General features: G+C 39.2%; 1 protein-coding gene across 1 annotated transcript in view; it reads right to left on the bottom strand.

Moving 5' to 3' along the window:
* Positions 1-19,357, bottom strand: part of bbs9 (Bardet-Biedl syndrome 9) — a 205,347-nt gene that overhangs the window by 137,580 nt on the left and 48,410 nt on the right. Inside the window, exon 14 of the mRNA XM_044358108.1 lies at positions 11,436-11,540. Coding sequence (XP_044214043.1) covers positions 11,436-11,540 — 105 coding nt within the window. The remainder of the gene's footprint in view (positions 1-11,435; positions 11,541-19,357) is intronic.

Here is a 19,357-nt window from a genome sequence, read left to right as displayed (position 1 = left end):
TATGTCCCCTTTAAAAAGTTAACTATTGCACACGTTTAATTGGCCGATGCAGCACGTTGCAACTCACCTTTTCTGCCGTATCACCTTGTCTTTTTTTTAGCTAGAGCTTATTTGTTGGGAACTACACAACACAGTGCATTTTTTTTTGATGCAGTGATAATGTCAGTCTGAACCCAACTGCTCAGACTGCTGTGCCTTCATCTGTGACTCATCTGGTGTTTTCTGATCAGCGTAAACAGCGACACGCCACATGAACACACACGCAGTTCTAATTTCCAGCCTGGTGAAACGGCCACTGTGTCTGCTAAAGTCATATCCTCGGTCACGTCACCTACACGGGAGCTGAGTTTAAGCGCTGGATCAGAATTTGTCAGCGCTACCATGGAAATAAATAAATCTTACATAATTTGCCTACGTCAAATGTCATAGTTTTAGTCAGGATTGATGACTTGGAGGATGACAAGATACAGTGGAAAGAAAGGAGGATTTACTTAAGTTTAGAGATCAGGAACTGAAGCTGAAGCCAAAAAGTGACTAAACACAATTACTCAGTTACAATAAACTGAGGTTACTAGATATATCTTACAGATTCTTCCTTTCATTCTCTGCCTGACCTGAACTTTAGCTCGTTGTGATATGCAGTTTTCAGATGTTTGAGTTTAAAGTTTTAAGAGAGTAGATATACCTGAATATAGATCTGACCCCTTTACCTCCCTCCTGATAGCGGACAAAGCGATCCCACATCACCGACTGTTAAATACACTAAAAATCACAATTGAGCACCACTGCTGCTACTTGTTAAAGCTGCTATACCTCCACTGTACTGCCGTTTTAGAGGACTCTGATTCCAATTATTTGGAATATGTGTGTGTGTGTGTGTTAGAGACAGAGAGAGAGGGGGAAGTAGAGAGAGACCACAGAGTTTATTTGGGTAGAGGACCACTGTACAGGATCAGGTTCTTACCACAGCTGCAGTGATGTCAGCGGTGTGTGTGCGTGTGTGCGTGTGTGTGTGTCTGAATGGATACCGCATGCATGTGTGTCTATTACAGAGGAAATGATAAAAAGACAGAGTCACAGTACACCCCCAGTCTCCGAACAAATCATGTTCATATGCAGCTATTCTGCATTAGTTATTTGTATTAAATGGCTACATTCAGGGCCAGAAAAGCCACATGTGGAAGTCTGGATGACTGATGGATATAAAAATGTTATTCTTAGACGCAAGATGACCACGGTTCATGTACCTGTCTTACAGCATATTAGACAGTCTGACCTTTCTGTTATGTAATTACTGAGACTTAGCCGAACCTTAACAATGCTGCTGCAAGTGTTGACACAATACTTAAGATTCAAAAAATCAATACAAAACTTTTAAATAAAAAATTAGAAACAATCTATGGGCTGTCAATTAATCAATTAGTAGATTGACAGAAAATTAGTCTGAAACTATTTTGATCCATTATTTTACAAAAGAAATGTCCAAATATTCTGATTACAGCTTCTCAAATGTGAATATCTTTTAAATTGATGATGACAATAATCATTAGGATCATCAATCAGTAAAATAGTGATGCTGATATGTCAGTCCTTTTGGATTTTCTGCTAAATTTGTCATGCTAGCATCTGTCAGAGGTAGCATATGTAGAAGTTTTTGAATATGGGTTTGGCAGAAGTAGTTTTTTCTTATATATTGGCCAACTGGCAAAAATGTGTTTTATTGCCTGTGTGATTTTTACACACGTGGGTACGGTTATTAATTAGCGTGTGAGCTGACAGGCTCTGTGCCTAGTAGAGTCCCTTGTTTGTTGAAGTGCTGAGTGACACACATTACTGCTGCTGCTGCCAATTGTGATAAAAAAGATCCTCAACTGCGTACAGTATATTATTAGATTGAGTTATTAGAGTGTGTGGTCACTATTACAAATATTTGTGGCTTAGTTTTTCTGGCTGTATTGACTTTCACCTCACAGTTGCCAGCTCCCTCCTACTGCATTCATGTTGTGTGCAGAACTTCTCTTTAGACTCGTATCCATTTGTTGCTTTTTTTGCTCGTTTGCCTCGAAACCAGCGACTTTCCACACAGCACTCCTGCTGTTATTCGTACGCTGGTCCCAAAGGCTCAGCTGTAGTTTTTATTTTTCTGTCTAATATGCTGAGGAAAAAAAAAAAAAAACTGAAGTTGACCAGTTTACAATTCCCAAAAATGTATTTGGCTGATGCAAAATAGCTGCATATGAACATAATTTGCAGTTGAGACGGAGAGAAAGAAAGAACACGGCTGTATGAGTGTGTGTGTGTGTGTGTGTGTGTGTGTGTGTGTGTGTGTGTGTGTGTGTGTGTATTTCTGCAGGGCCTCTAAACCCACTATAGATTACAGGACATCCTATTCTGTATCAAAGCACACAAACTTGGACTAAAACAAACACTTGCTGACAACTAGGAACACTACTGCTGGAGTGTGTGTGCATGTATGCATGTGTGTGTGTGTGTGTGTGTGCATGTGTGCGTGTGCACTGAAACATGTGAGTCAATGCATTTCTGTGCGTCTTGTATGTGTATGTGTGTGTGTATGCGAGACAGATGATATTTCTGTGTAAACTGCACAGAGTATAAAAGGATAAATGGATATTTACTTATTCCATACAGTGAGGAAGTGTGTATATGTGTGTGTGTGGAAAAGTATGTGTGTGTGTGTATGTATGTGTGTGTGTGCACAGACTCTTGCCAAGTATCACGTTACGGGAACATAAACAGTAGGCAGCAGTCTCTTCCTGTATATACAGTAGTGTGTATGTGTATTGGAATGCAAATAGTGTAGTTTTAATTATGTGTGTGTGTATTCTGTGTGTAAGAGTATACTGGGGGTGTATCTCCCAAAAATACTGCAAATATATGTACTGTATATGTGTACATGTACAGGTACATGCTTGTCTTTTTAATAAAATGTGTGTGTGTGTGTGTGTGTGTTTCTACTAGCTCTATTCTACCGACCAAACACTTACCTTTGGGATTAAGTTCTGTAAAGAGGAAGAAGAGAAGAGGTGAAGGTTAAAAAAGAAAACTGAAAGATTAAAACAGAAACAGAAATAGAAATTCGGTGCAGACCAGTAAGAAAGCAGCACTGGATGGACTGGACTCTGCTGTTTCGAACAGGAGGGGATTCCCTGGGAAAACCTCCGTCTCTCCCTCCATATGAATATACACAAATTCAAAAGAAAAAAAAAACACTTTGGGAGCGCTTCATTTGCCTTCCCACACACTTGGAAAGTACCGCTGGAGGAGAAAGCAGCCTGCCGACCGAGCCAAACCCGATCCTGAATGCGATAAGATGTCCAAATCCCAAATTAAATAGCTGCTCGTCAAGAGGTTAGTATGAAAATTAGTCTGACAGAATCTGGAGAAAAAGACATCTATCCTTGTAAAGTGATCAGTGTCAAGAGTTTAAGGAGTATGAAAAGGAGAGAGTTGACCTTAGCTGTTAAAATGAGACTATTTAGTTAAAATGACCGGCTTAAATTTCAAGATACTGATTGATAAACTTGTATTTATGTACTTCAAACATGGTTAAAACATGCAGAGTCCAGAAAATACACAAAAACAGGTAGACTGAAACTATTCCCGTTGGCAGGAAGCATAAATCTGCGTCTGTATTCAGCAGACAAAACAACCGTGAACATAACTGAACTGTCTACTGTGATCAGTCACTGCAACAAAAAAAAAAAAAAAAAAAAAAAAAATCTGCGTGCAAAACTATAATATGGAAGGCTTACTTTGAACAAGAAGGAGCTTGTTTGGGGCTGATAATTTAACTTTCACATTAAAGTTGACAGAAAAAATGCACAGTTCAAAGAAAGTACAGCACATTCATAGACGAATAATGTGCGTTAAACTGAGGAAAATCTGTCTGATTACTTGTGTTGTGACGCCACATTCAAGCTTTACTACATCTGTGTCCACTAACGGCTCTGCATTACTATAAAATATAGTGTAACTGTGCTGCCCACTATTAATATGCAGTATTTCTACTTTTGATGCATTTTTCAAGTTGAGATCGACCATTTTCATAAATGTTGGTTTTTATCATATAGAAGGCTCAATCAAATAGTAGAGCAATTAAGCAATTAAGCAATTATTTTTGTTATCAATTAATCATTTTTCAATCCCTCTCTTTACCCATGTGTCCTGTATCTCTCTGCACTTTCAACTATAAAGACATGAATGCAAAAAATATATCTTAAAAATAAATAATAAGTGAAACATTTGCAAGTTCAAGCTTCTCAAAAATGCTACTTTTCACTTTTATATGATTGTAAAATTGAATATCTTGTGTTTTGGACTGTTTGTTGGACAAATAAAGCACTTTGAAGACATTGATTTAGCCTCTGAGTGATTAGTGTGAAGTATTTTTTCCATTTTTTTCCCCATGGAGACAATAAAAGGAATCAATAATGAAAACAATGAAATAGTAAGTCACAGCCCTGATTGTGTCTAACAACGTGTAACACTGCAGCACCTGAAGGAGCAGCATTCACAGTTTCACAGACTCCTCCTGAAACTATACATCACTACCGCATTAATGTTCGACATAAATTTGTGAATGTGGAAAAGGTATAAATGTTCATTTTTGTCCGACCGTCTGTGGAAAAAAAAAACCCTTTTTTACACGTCAGCATCTGAGTTAATAAGGTTGGGCTGCAGCAGTCGTGCTGCGTTTTGCTTGAATGTGCTTGTGCAATGCAACTGGAAATATTTGATATTTTATGGAGTTTTTTGTGTGTGTGTGTGTGTGTGTGTGTGTGTGTTCAATTTTAAAGTAGTTACATATGGAAGGTTAAAATAAAAATCTTCCTTTGTCTCCTATTTGGAGGCGTGCTAAACTAAACAGCAGCGACGCGGAATAGAAACACTGAAACCAGGACAATAAGGAACCTCAGGTTGCGAAACCTGAATTTTTCGTTAGGAGAAGGGAGAGCATCTCTTAACTTATCCCCTGTTCCCCACTGCCAGATTTTCTCAGCCGCGCTGGGATTTAAACAGTCAGCCTCCTGCTTCTCTAACCTTTGGGCTGCCGCAATAGAAAGTCTGGCAGATTAAGCTCTGATTTGATTGGTCGACGAGGATTTCCTGCGAAGGTGAATGAGAAGCAGATGGCAGGTTGCGAGCCAATGAAAAGCCACTGAGGTGCTGAGTCAGAAAGTTCACGTCTTATTAAACTTGATGAAAGTCACACTTCTTTACTGCTGTCTCTCTTCCCTGTAACGACTCTTCCACGATCGCTGCAATAGTTTTATCTTCCATTTAAATATACAGATATTTTAATCATTTATTAATTAACAATACCGAGAACTTAACAACACATGCAATACAGCAACAGAAACCTCCTTCTAAATTCATGTACTGCAGGTCTAATTGGTGATTTACTACACTAATTAAAACATGTTTCCAGATGTGTAATAAATGCTCCAATTTTCTCTCTTTGTTCTTTCATATGAGATAATATTCAAATAACTATCAAACCAAAGTAACTCATTCTGCTCTTTTATGGCTGATCCACCTCTGTCAAACACAGGATTAACAACAAACTCTAAAAAATATGTTCATATTTAGCAGTATTGTCTAATCCTACAATACATGCTAACTTCTGTCATTACTTTGTCTGGATCTCTTCTTACCACTCCGCTGTGCCAAAGAAAAGAAAGAAAAAAGCAGAATTCAAGAGGAGAGAAAAAAGAAAAAAAAAAAAAAAAAGCTAGAACAACACAAAGAGGAAGGAGAGAAAGAAAGACAAAAAAAAAAAGAAAAAAGAACTAAAAGCATCAATGTTGAGTGAAAGCTCCAGTTAAACGTAAAGGACATGTCAAATGGAGCAAGAAGGCACACACACACACACACAGTAGCCGCTATTGGCCGGCTGCCAGCCAGTGTTCAATCAGTCTTTCCTGTTCTAAAATCTCCTGTAACGGCGGAGAAATTAGACTGGCTGAAACGAGTGAAATTCTGGATCCATTAGCTGGTGTGGTAGGAAAAAAAAAAAAAAAAAAAAAAAGAAGTAAGGTTAATGTTTCATGACTGCAAGCCTTTATTATATCACTAATAGCTGAGAAGGTTGAGGTGTTCTCTTTTATAATTAAATACAGAACCACCAAAAGTACCATAACAACTTTTTTTTTTTTAAAGTCTGTTAGAAATTAAAAAAAATAAATAAAAAAATCTTGGCTTTTAAAATATCCCTTTCTTGACTTTTCCTAGATCCTTTTTCTGTACAAACCGCTGTTGTTGGATTTTCTAAATTAACTAAAGGAAATCATGTTTAAGACTGTAGATAGAGATCATGTTCTGCAGCTGACCCTGAGCTATGACCTACCCTCAGTGTCCTCACGCCTTGTACATGTCTTCTCTATAACTGTTATCACCAAACGTATGGTATAAAATGTTTGTCCAACGTAGGCTACAGAGATAAGAATATGTAAATAGAGATGTAGTTGTAACTGTAATTTAATGATTAACAAGTAAAAGAAAAAAGGGGGCAAGATTAAAGGAAATGTTAACAGCTGGTTATGGATTATCACTAACAGCCCACATACTCAATGAGACATTAACCATCAGGGAACATAAAAAAAAGATTATTATCTAGATTTTGTAGATGAAATGGAAAACTAAACCTTCTAATGCAACTAATCTGAAAACCAGAAAGCCCTCAGTGAGCACAAACTTCTCCCGAGGCTGCAAATTCATCAAAATTTAGTATGTGAGTAATTAAGTGTTTAGAACTTTTTAATGTGCATTTGCATACAGATCTTGCGTATATCTGCCAGGTTTTCTATTTTATAAAAGTGAGAGCAATAGTTCATGAGAAAACAAAAGTGACTTATCTCATTATTTTAGGATAGGAGGCACCAAAATATGAATCACTTGTTCCTTGGTCATTGGCCAAACTTTCCACCACATCTGTTAAGTTTTTTTTTTTGACAAATTGTGCACACCAACAAACAGAGCTGAGAACATAAAAAAAAAAAACTACCAACACCAACTACACAATCAGCTGGACCACAAAAAGGTTCCAAGCAAACAAATGGATTGCAGACCTGGCAGTTTAACAAGGACCTAACGAAAAAATACTGCAGCCTCCTAGAAGACATCAACATATGGAGATGCTGGTCATTCTGGCAAGCGCAATAAAACAGGAGAAAACAACAAAGACTGCCAACTTAGCTCCCTAGGTTTCCACACGAACTGGCTTAGCAAACCAATGAATCATAGCTGGCCCGTGTTTTATGGAAATTATTCGCACAGTCGCAACTTATCTTTGACAGCTCGGATGAAAATGCCCCATTGTGTATGAACTAACAATGTATTGTAAATGCCAAGTTGACCGCTTGATCGTACTGAAAGTGTGCTTGTGTAGAGCCCATTGTCAGGGTGTTAGGGGGGAAAAATCACAGAGGGGCACTAATGAAATTCTTTCTAGATTGTAACGACTCCAGCCACCGTTGAGTTTTCCTTTGAAGGGCTTAAGGAGTCAACAGTCTTCTTAAATGTCAAAGCCCTTTGTAGGGCTTAAAGACGGGCAACGGTAGCCACGGGGTGGGGATGGTGTTATGTTGGGGCAGGTGGTGTTAAGACGTATCACCCCTTGGGTGGGAGCAGGGAGAGAGAGAGAGAGAGAGAGAGAGGGGAAAGAAGAAGAGACAGAGGCGAAGTGATGCATTCCTCCCATACCAGGAGAGCATTTAGAGGACGAGAGGAGACGAGGCATTAATGGAGATTAGCACCGCGGGAAACACACGACGACGAGGTTAGACGAGCACACGCGCGTAATACTCATCTACGCTCTTAAGACGACCACTTTCGGTGTTAAGAGCACATCGGACTCAACGTGACGGTCGGAGCTGATGAGCATAACGGGAAGTTTTGCTTTCGTACCTGATGGTGGATATGTGTTGGAGCATCTAGGTGCTACGTAAAGATAAATGCACTTGCTGATTGATGTGCTGCCCTCTCTAGTGATGCCCCCATTCCTGCAGTAGCGAGTAACACAGTTTTATTGACAGTGAAAGGATGAATGGTTGGATTGATTGTAGACTTTGACGGATGAAGATAGCCTACATAGGTGTTAAGATATCGTCTTTGGATAAAAAAAAGTATTAAATATAGCTGTCCACATTGGCAGTGTGACATGTCTAGCTAATGAATTTACTACTCAGATTCCTTCCTAAATGGTATTTCATCGTCTCACCGGTATCTGAAGCAACACAGCCTCTTTTCATTTTTTTAATGTAGTGCAGTTTTCTGTCTGAGCGCCCACTCACACCAACGGAGGACTGCAACTGCTGCTGCTTCTGTTACGCAGCCAGTGTAGACAAGGTGTTAGCCAGAAAAAGTTCCCAAGCTTAAGTTGCTAACATATGATTTTCAATCACCCAGACTTGTTTTCTTGCACTTGTAATCAGATAAAAGACCATTTTTTAACATATGAAAGCGTTGAAAAGCTTGGAAACTGCCACTACTGTTGTATCAGTTGATAACAGCATAACCCGGAAAGTAAATCATGATGATTTACAGATGAAAAACACCTCCAAGCATCTATAAAAAGAAGTTTTTTTTTTTAGACACCTAACTTTTACATAACCAGGGGCTTTTTGCTCTCAACAGGATCTCCCGGACATATTTCTTAGTAAAAGTTGTACAAATTTGAAGCAGTTGAAAACATCCTTTACATACACTTTTATTTTATTGCAAAGGTTTACAAGTCATCACAGTTAATGGCACCTTGTTTACTTCCACCTGCTTCCCTGGATTAGTCTGCAGGTACAAACTTCCCTGAACTTTGCCAGCTGACATATATGGCCAAAAGTGTGTGGACATGAACTTGTTTATATGTGTGCTTTGGGTCTGGGACTGTTTTTTCGAGCCCATTTTCCCCTTTTCCATTTCAACATGACAATGTCCCCATACACAAAGCTTGGTCCATTAATAGATGGTTTTACCAGTTTGCTGTGGAAGAACTTGGCCTGACCTTAACCTCATCAATCTCATCAAGCACTTTTGGGATGAACTGAGATGCAGCCAGGTTCCAAAATCTGGTGGAAAACATTCCCAGAAGAGCGGAAGCTGGTATAGCAACAGTTGTCTACATAATATACATGAGCTTGGTTCTCCCTTATTCTGCCTCTCCACTACAACCTAGATTGCTTCATATCTCCCCCTTTTCCATTTTCTTCTTCAGGTCCACACCCTAACAACACATGTCCTCCCTGTTTGCCTCCTCTCTCATCTCCACCACCTCCCTTTCCCTTTTTCTCTCCCCCGAAACACTTTTTTCCTCCTTTTTCTCTTCTCCACTCGTGCATAGCTCACCTCCTTACCTCCTTCTCCTGATCTATCTCAAAGCGTACCTCAGCTCTCTTCTGTTTTTTTCCATCCTGTCGTGCTTCTTCTTCTTCTTCTTCCTCCAACCTTTCATAAACCTCTTCCAATTTTACTTCTAGTCCGACGCGTCTCTCTTCCAAAGCACGAGATCCATCCCCTACATACTCTCGCCCAGCTGCTTGGCTTTCAAGCCCCATTGAAATACTCCAGACTAGTTATTTTCAGCTATTTTTAGCATCACAATAAAGCTTAACAAAAAAGAAACACTTCCCAATATTTCCAGACATTTCACATTAAATGTGCTTCTAGGGAGGGGGAACTGTTCCACCAACAGAGGCCTGCCAAAGCAAATGCAATCCAAGTGAAACAATAGCATGAAAACACTGATTTTTTTCATAAGCTGCTTTTTGAACGACGTTGAAATCAGTATTTTGAAGCAAAAAAAAAAAAAAAAAAAAAAGTGGAGGTCCGTGACATTTGAAATAAAGAGTGGTTTTGTTGGTTTGCAGGGGAAAGTAATATCTTCCAGAAATATCGCAGGGCCTGGAAACAGATGCCTGGAGGGAGCAGGGGGATGAACTGGGCTTGTCTGGAAGGAGCCCAGATGTCCTTACGTCAAAGTGAGCGTTTCTGTTAGCAGCTGGTGTTCAGCGCTGTTACAGAACACTGGATCTGATGCTTCAGACTGTAACTGATTTTATATTGTAACTTACACTAATGCTAATGCTGTTACATTGTAGATATTCACCAGCACTTTTGACTACCTTTTGAACACTCTCACTGTCTGTAAATGATGTTAAATGTCATTGTTGTTTTCAAAATAAAGTGTCATAGTCAGACATAGACAGTTGGTCAGGTGCTAAATGTATAAATGAAATAGTCAGCATCCTTCTCAGCTCTTATAGAAAAAATAAATAGTGTTAAATGTTGCTGCTGGTTTAGTTTGGTGTCATACTAGTTGCACCCTGCATGAACACCATTCTGGTCAGAACTGGGCAGTAATGGTGTTACATGACAGTTCACATACAATAAATCATAAGCAGGAGTTATATTTAATGATAGACCTGGTTTGGAAATGTGAGGAGACCATATGAAATAAACTCTAGGGGCTTTTTTGCGTATTTTAATCCTCGACAATTTTTAAAAATCTTATATGGAGTCTGTCTTTGTGATCAGCCTTTCATGTATATTTCAAATTTTGTCGAACAAATCTATCTATCTATCTGTCTATCTATCTATCTATCTATCTATCTATCTATCTATCTATCTGTCTGGCAGTATTCCATACAATGTCAGCAGAAAGTCCCAAGTGGATGCGGCATGAAGTGAGGCGAAGACACATATACACGCAGGTTGAAAATGTTTGAACTTGAATAACTAAATTCATACTGATCCTGAAGCTGTTTGACTCTACGTCTTACCAAGACATAATACAAAACAGGAGAAGAACTGGAGGAAAATAGCAGAAAAAAACTTAGGTGTGGCAACCACTTTTAAACATTTTGACATGAGGAAGATCCAACTGAGATTGAAACTTTGTCTATTCAATTAAATTTGTAGTTTAGAGTCAGTTTGCAGGCGTTGCTCTATTAGTCAACACTGTTGTTCTGATTGCTATGCTTCTATACGTTATGTGAATTATGCTGACTGCAAAAATATTTGAGAAAGCATATCGATCAGCTTGCAGCAATACGGCTGCTATATTCAGTTGTTAAAATATTTAACATCTCACAACAACGTTCTGTTTTTCATAGTGTATCGTGCTGCTGTGACTCTGTATAGTCGTTTTCTGTATCAATGCATATGTCATCACCATCGGTGAAAAAGACAGACGGCGTTTCAACCCAGTTATGGCCAAACAAGTTCAGAGCGAAGTTTGATTGATTTATTCTGTGTGAGAAACTCATTACGACCACCGTGTGTGTGTGTGTGTGTGTGTGTGGAAAAAGCCATCTGTCAGAGTGATTATTCTGTTCAAATAAAGGTTTTGATTGGAAATAAAACTAGCACACGTTCATGAAACCGGTATGGATTGTGTCATGTTGGCTTTTTTTTTTTTTTACCTGTGGGCGAGCTGTAGGACACGGTGATGTCTCCGGTCAGATCAGCGGGGGGGTAGCGGCCGTTAAGGAAAGCTGAAAACGCCACAACTGTAGAGGAACCAACATCTGCAGAGAGAGAGAGAGAGATCAAATGATGTTTTTGAAAAAGAATGTACCATCCCTGCTGAGAGACGGAAATTAATAATTGGCATTTTTACAAATATCAGTGTGTTTCTGAATTACGTTTCTTTGGTTTTGGAACAAAAATCGGAAGTTCTGGTTTTACATCGGCTCTCTTTAAAGACGTTGATAAATGAATAAGGAAACAAGGCAGCCTATGAAACACACACACACACACACACACACATAAACTTGAAGAGTCAGCATTTCCGAGGTGTGGACAGGACAGGATACAGAAAACCCAATACTAACCAGACTCCTTAACACACACACACACACACACACACACACACACACACACACACACACACACACACACACACAGAGTTCTGCTTACGCTTAAAATCTCCAGGCAAGGTGAGGACAGAGGATTAACAACATTAACCAACTATAACTTTCATCCAAGTGTGCACACATGCACACACATGTACACACACATGCACACACACTGGATTTATATGTAGCATGAGAAAGGGGCGATGACTTGTAGCTTCCCTTCAAATACCCCAAAACTAACAGAGAAAGAGAGAGAGAGAGAGAGAGAGAGAGAGAGAGAGAGAGAGCAAACAAGCTGGAGAGAAAAACCAGGGATCAAATACAGACGGAGAGGAAAGGATATATTACAGCTAATGGCTTCATGCAGTCACACACACACACATACACACACACACACACACACACACACTCAGGGCAGTGTGGTGGTGTAATGGGGCGTGATGTTCCTGAGCTCGGGCTGTTACAGGTGACTGAACCCCGAGTATGTGTGTGTGTGTGTGTGTGTGTTGGTTATGTGTCCTAATGGAAGAAGTGTATGTTGTGGGACGGATGAAAACGAGGAGACGGTGTGTGTGTGTTGTGTGTTTCTGGAGTGTGTATAACTGTGTGTATCTCTCGGTTTATTCGATAAAGTAGCGCGCTGACCCCTTTTTTTTTCGGAGCCGAGGACGAGACAAGACCTCTCGAGTTGAGGATAGACAGCGCAGGAGGAGGAGAGACGGATGAGAGGAGATGAAAGGTGAGACGACGACGACGACGTCTCCCCTCCGACAAACAGAAGAGAAGAGAAGATAAACGATAAAAAGCAGAGAGAGACTTTCTCCACACTCTGTCAGACGCCCCGACAGCGTGACCCGCCCCCCCCTCGCTCCGTCTTCTCTTCTCCTTCTCCCACACTTATCTCCCCTCTCTACCATCCATCCTTTCATTTTCTCCTTCCTCCCCTCTCTGTGTTCCTTCTCTCACTTATCCATCTCTCCTTCTCTTCATCTTCCCTTCCATATACTGTATCAGCCAATATTAGTTTTAATATGTAAAATAAGCAGATATTTTTGATAACGACCCCATAATAGAAAAGTTTTCCTTGTTTGTTTTTTGCTGTATGTTAAATATGAACCTCCAGTCAGCATTAAGACTGTCAAAAGGTCAAAAAATACGTCTACCAACACATCTAAACTGCTTTAATGATCGCTTTGTGCCTCGTTTGTTTAATCTATATATAAACCAAACTGTAAAAACAACTATTTGCGGTTTTATTGGGAGCTTTATGCAACTATTTATCTCCAGGCACAGAGGATTAGTGTCTCCACTGAATAACCAACAGCCTCAAAGTGCCTCAATGTGCAACAACAAGATGCCAGGAAGTCACCATCCCATTAAAAGTCAGCCTGTTCCTTTAAATGTGGTTATTAGACAGAGATATGTGACCTCTATCTACTGTAGTGACAAAAAGAGGAGTGTCTCTTTTTCTCTTTCTTCCAACTTACTTAAAATCAGGAACAACTAGTTCTCTGTCAAACATTCGCTCTGTATCTCACTACGCCCCTCCGCGTAGTCCTCAGAAGCCCAATAAAATTACACCCAGCCCTGTTGGCTGACGGTCGTGATGACTGCATCCAGAGGAGGAGGAGGAGGAGGAGGAGGAGCATCCTCTCCCTACAAGAGGGATGATGCAGCGTCATCGACAGACACCTGCTCTCAACCTTTCACTCAGAAAGCATCTCTCACTCGTGTTATCAGAGAGTTTTACTAACACTTGAAATGCATCATTGTGTATTAATTTGAAGTCAACTGTCAGTGAATATAGAAATTTATACACATTCAGAAGGGAACTGAACGCTTAAGAGATGCGAGACTGTCAAACATAAACCTGATATATATAAAGATAGTGCAGCTGGACATTGTATTACCGGCTGGAACCAGTTACCAGTGGATAAACTGTAGGTTTAAACTATAAATTTCATTGGAAATGATACAACATAAATAATAAAATCTATAAGACTCAAATCCCTAAAAATGCAGAACATTAAACTGCTTAGAAATAAGAACTTTTTTCTCATTTTTGAAAAATCTTTTGGTATTTCTGTGCTGCAGTTTCTCGGACATACACTGAAACCAATATAATCCAAAATGAGACGACTTTCCTCCCAAGAAAACTGTTTATGCAAGTGGTCCCGAGATCATCTAGCGGCCGTCGTATGACGGGAACAAAGGAGGACGGAGGAAGTCAGCGTGGATGGATGGCTCAACAAAACATCAGATTTAAACACAGGAGATTGTTGTTTGTTTCCCATTTACAACAATGAGTCGACATTATTTTTTTTTAAAAATCATGACCACCATCGCCCCCTTAACTATGTGGTTATAACCATGAGAACGAAGCTCTTCTAACCTTAAGTACTCAGTTTAACCCCGACCATGATGTTTCCCGAAACCTAGCCAAACCTTAACCATAGCACTATATGAGGATGATGTCGTCATGCCGACAGGGGAGTCAGATCAGGATATTTTATTGTTTTATTGGGAGGATTTGTTGTCTCAAACAGTCCGGTTGATACCACTTTCTACCTCTCCTCTACTCTTCAATCTTCTCTTCTCCGACTCACCTTCATCTTTTCCCTTTTTTCTCTCCCTCCTCTGCATCCTCACCGCTTCTCTCTTTCCTCCATCTCTCCATTTTCACCCTGCCTTCCTCTTCTCCTCTTTCCCCTCACTCCATTCCTCCCTGTCATCCTGTCTTTCAGCAGAAGGCTTTTAACCTCTGTCCCCTGGAGGTCAAACTGGTCAGACTGGTTTAAGTGCTTTAAGTGTTCCCAGGCCCATTAAGACCAACAAACAACACCGAAGGAGACACAAAGTAATCCCCTCCTCTTTCTCTCTCTCTCTTTCTCTCCATCCATCTCTGCCTCTTTTCTCTTCAGCTTGTTATGATGTATTCAGGCACATCGGGACAAGTCGCTGTTGGCATCGAACCTGTGAAATCCAGGTTAGGTGTCGGTCTGTGTGACCTGGAGGTCCGACCCGGTGAGAGACTGTTCAGACTGGTCCCAGTGTTCCCAGGCACATTAACCCATTAACATCACTGCCAAGGAAAACAAACTCCACAAAAGGAGACTACAATCCCCCACTTCTCTACCTCTCCTTCTTAACCTCTTTTTACCCTTTTCTTCCTCTCTTCTCACCCTCATCAACTCTGTTTTTCTAACTTTCTGTCACCTTTTAATTGCTTCTACACCTTTCATATCAAAGTCCCTCCCTCCTATTTCCTCTAAAGAGAAGAAGGGACTCTTCTTCTTCTTCTCTCCCTCCGTCTGCCTCCTCCTCTGTCCTCTTTTCTCAGGCAGTCCTGAACGACCTGCAACTGTAGCCTGTGTGAAAACACCATGAACGCTCACAAATTCAGGGTTGTTTAAACACAAAAATGACATGTTAATATGGTTTATGGGCTCTGTTTTCATGGCGGTGCAAAGACTAATGTTCCATGTTGGTATTTTGCTTCCTTTTAAAGGATACGTCTGCAATTTTTCAAGTCTGTCCTAAAACAATAGTCAGTCAATAATCATTCCTCCTGTTCATACTGGCTATTTAAAGTTTCTGTCCACCATCACTTACATTGAAAGCGCATTTAGAGAGGATCTTCTAATGGTCAGTTTTAACAGGAGGAATGATTACAGTGAGGAAAAACCTGTTTCAGTGTTTGTTTGGACATCTGACTTTGTGCAAAAGATGGACAAAGAGGCACAAAAGGATGCAAGTTTCATACAAATCTGCTAGTGCAAAAAATAAAATGTAATAAAATAAATGAAGAGTTGGCCTTTCGGTGAAAATGTGGTCTTAGATGTTGTTCTGACATAGTCGTAGCAATGTGTGTGTGTGTGTAGAGTGCAGTGCTGTAGCTATCCTCAGGGTTCAGGTTATAGTACTTGACAGCTAAGGTTAAACCGACTACTGACTGTTTGGAAAAGGTTAGAGGTCAAGAGGGGTGGAGATGGGGATCTGTACCGCACAAGTAGATGGGAGAGGGATGTGTGTGTGTGTGTGTGTGTGTGTGTGTGTGTGTGTGTGTGCACTACAACATCGATCCTTCTTTACCATGTGCAAACAATATAAAAAGCAAAACATCTTGAAAGAAAAAAAAAAATCTGGGAGGTAAATTTGTTCAGAGACATTCCCGTCTGCTTCTGCTTTACCTGCGTGTGTGTGTGTGTGTGTGTGTGTGTGTGTGTATGTGTGTGTGTGTGTGGAGTGTGCACGTACGCAATCAAACATCTTGACACATCCAGAGGCAAACAAAGGGAATCTGAGGTGACCATCAGCGTGGTGTTAAACATTGAATTTTGACCCTTACAGGTCAGGACGGAGGTCGGATCGCTGCGTCGGGTCCTTAAACGTCACTAACCTGATCTCAACCAAAGAGTCAACAACCAAACAGATAAAACGTCCAACATTTCATTTCAAAATCCACTTCAAACTAGCACTGGTTTCTTCACTGGATTTTGAATGTTTAGATTAGAGCTACCAAAAATAATTTATGAGTATGACCGCAGTTTGGCCACACGAAAGCAACATGTGGAAAATAGAGCACAAACAAGTTCACGCATATGGTGAGAATCTATTCGGTGGTAACAGCAAATAGAAACATGGCTGCTGCGGTCAATCAACAGTTCCCAATGGCTCCAATTCTGAAGAAAATATCAGTGTGAAAAATAGTGCATGTATCTGTATCTACGCAGCGTATTTATTTATTGCACATGTGTACTGATTTATGTGACAGGTTTTAAAAAGAAATAAATAAATATCAGCACATTTACATCATCAAAGCATGAACCTGACAGATTCGGTTCACTTCTGTTTGCTTTCTGGTGTGTTAGTGAAGACTGAGGCTGCCAATACCTCCGTAACACTGCTCACTATAGTTACAGACATAACTGTTTCTACATTACCTGTCTGGTAAAGTACAGTAGTTTGTGAATTAATTAGGTCTGTGCCGTTTCATATTTTTTGATATCAGTGTCAATACAATGCTGGAGTTTTTGAAACAATACCTAAATGCTGCTTAAATAAAAATCACTTCTTCCATTTAAGAAAAACTTCTCACTTTAATGCTGTTAAATGTTGTTTTACCACAAGCAGCAGCAAGATATTTTTCAAAATAAAAGCCTACACTTCAATAAGTTTAGTCTAAGTTTGAACTTATCAGTTATGATTTAGATCAGGAAATATCTGATCAAAGAACATGTGACCGAGTATTATAATACACACACACACAACTCATGATACTTTGATTGATTCAGTTATCAATAATCGATTCTATGATCATTGTACTGTGAAAGTATGACTGAGCTGTTAAAGTGCAGCTACTGTATATCTGTGTGTCAGGACACAATGTTCATGTCACAAATGCACAAATAGACCAAATCCAAACAAAAATAATTTAATCCACATATGGGATATGTATTTCTTAGTTCTGATTTAGCTTTTAACTGAATAAGTATCATTGTACGAAAGAAAATAACATCCGTATACGGTGAAGCTCATTAGAAAAATAAAACCCAATTTTCTTAATGGGAGTAATTTCAAAAGGAAATAAATTTTAGTTAACTTAATTTCATCACCATTTAATGCAGTGTGAAAGTTAGTTATCTGTATGGAAATCATACTGCGTGCTTGACAAGTGTGCAGGAGTGTGTGTGTGTGTGTGTGTGTGTGTGTGTGTGTGTGTGTTCTCGTTTTTCTATCCTGGTGGGGTCCACAACCTGACATATCACTCACACCGTGGGGACCGATTTTTCCCGTGGGGACCGAATCCCGGTCCCCACAGGCACGAGCATTGCAATCAATAGAAAAGAGGTTCCTGATGTGCCTGGTGACGTTTTTTTGAAAAAAAAAATTGGTCCCCTGGGGGGTGAATTTCACTTCTTTGTGTATGCCCTAGAGGTCACACTCGGTACTGCAGTGTGTGAATTTGCACTGGTGGGGACCTTTTCCTGACGTGTGTGTAACTGTGTGAAAGTGTGTGTATCATATAATCTTCATATTTCATAGAAAGTATGACAGTCTGTGCAGTTTAATGTGATTAGATTTTTATGTTATCAAATTACTTTTTCTAAAATCAACAAGGGAACACATTTAATCTTTAAATTTCCTTTCAAAGTGATTTTATTCTTTGGAAGACACTAATAATGACATTTTTGTTGGCCTGAAGTAAACAAAAACTATAAATTAATAAATACAAGAATAAACAATTATTTGTAAATAAATAAAAGGTCTATTTTTGTAATGTTTCTGATATTTATTTCGTTTACTGTGCCCCACATACTTGGAATAAGCTTCAACAAAACTTAAAGTTGATCTCATCTATACTGCTGAGACAATTCCTAGTTTTAATTTCTAATTTTATTAGTTGTAACTGTCAATGCTTGTATTATTTTTATTTATTTTTTGTTCTCATTTTCAATTCCTACACTTTAACTTTTTAGCATTGTTAATTTTATCTTGTTTTAAAATGACGTAGACATGTATTGTTCTTTTATTTCTATTTGATTTTAGTTGTGTCTGCATTCATTGTATGTCTGTACCTTGGCACCCTTGAAAATGAGGGTTCTCCCTCAATGTGTGTTCTGAGGTTTTAAAATAAATGTAAATAAATTAATATGCTGATATTTATATAAACTGAGGCCACAGTTAGAAACAATGTACTGATATTTATACAGACTGAGGCTACAGTTAGCTGTGTTGTGATATTCATACAAACTGAGGCTACAGTTAGCTGTGTACTGATATTCATACAAACTGAGGCTACAGTTAGCTGTGTACTGATATTCATACAAACTGAGGCTACAGTTAGCTGTGTTGTGATATTCATACTAACTGAGGCCACCGTTAGAAACAATGTACTGATATTCATACAAACTGAGGCTACAGTTAGATACAATGTACTGATATTCATACAAACTGAGGCTACAGTTAGAAACAATGTACTGATATTTATACAAACTGAGGCTACAGTTAGCTGTGTACTAATATTCATACAAACTGAGGCTACAGTTAGAAACAATGTACTGATATTTATACAAACTGAGGCTACAGTTAGCTGTGTTGTGATATTCATACAAACTGAGGCTACAGTTAGCTGTGTTGTGATATTCATACTAACTGAGGCCACAGTTAGAAACAATGTACTGATATTCATACAAACTGAGGCTACAGTTAGAAACAATGTACTGATATTTATACAAACTGAGGCTACAGTTAGCTGTGTACTGATATTCATACAAACTGAGGCTACAGTTAGCTGTGTTGTGATATTCATACAAACTGAGGCTACAGTTAGAAACAATGTACTGATATTCATACAAACTGAGGCTACAGTTAGAAACAATGTACTGATATTTATACAAACTGAGGCTACAGTTAGCTGTGTACTAATATTCATACAAACTGAGGCTACAGTTAGAAACAATGTACTGATATTTATACAAACTGAG

This window comes from Thunnus albacares, chromosome 8 (genome assembly GCF_914725855.1).
Source record: "Thunnus albacares chromosome 8, fThuAlb1.1, whole genome shotgun sequence".
Classification (NCBI taxonomy): Eukaryota; Metazoa; Chordata; class Actinopteri; order Scombriformes; family Scombridae; genus Thunnus; species Thunnus albacares.
This window is presented reverse-complemented; position numbering and strand designations above follow the sequence as displayed.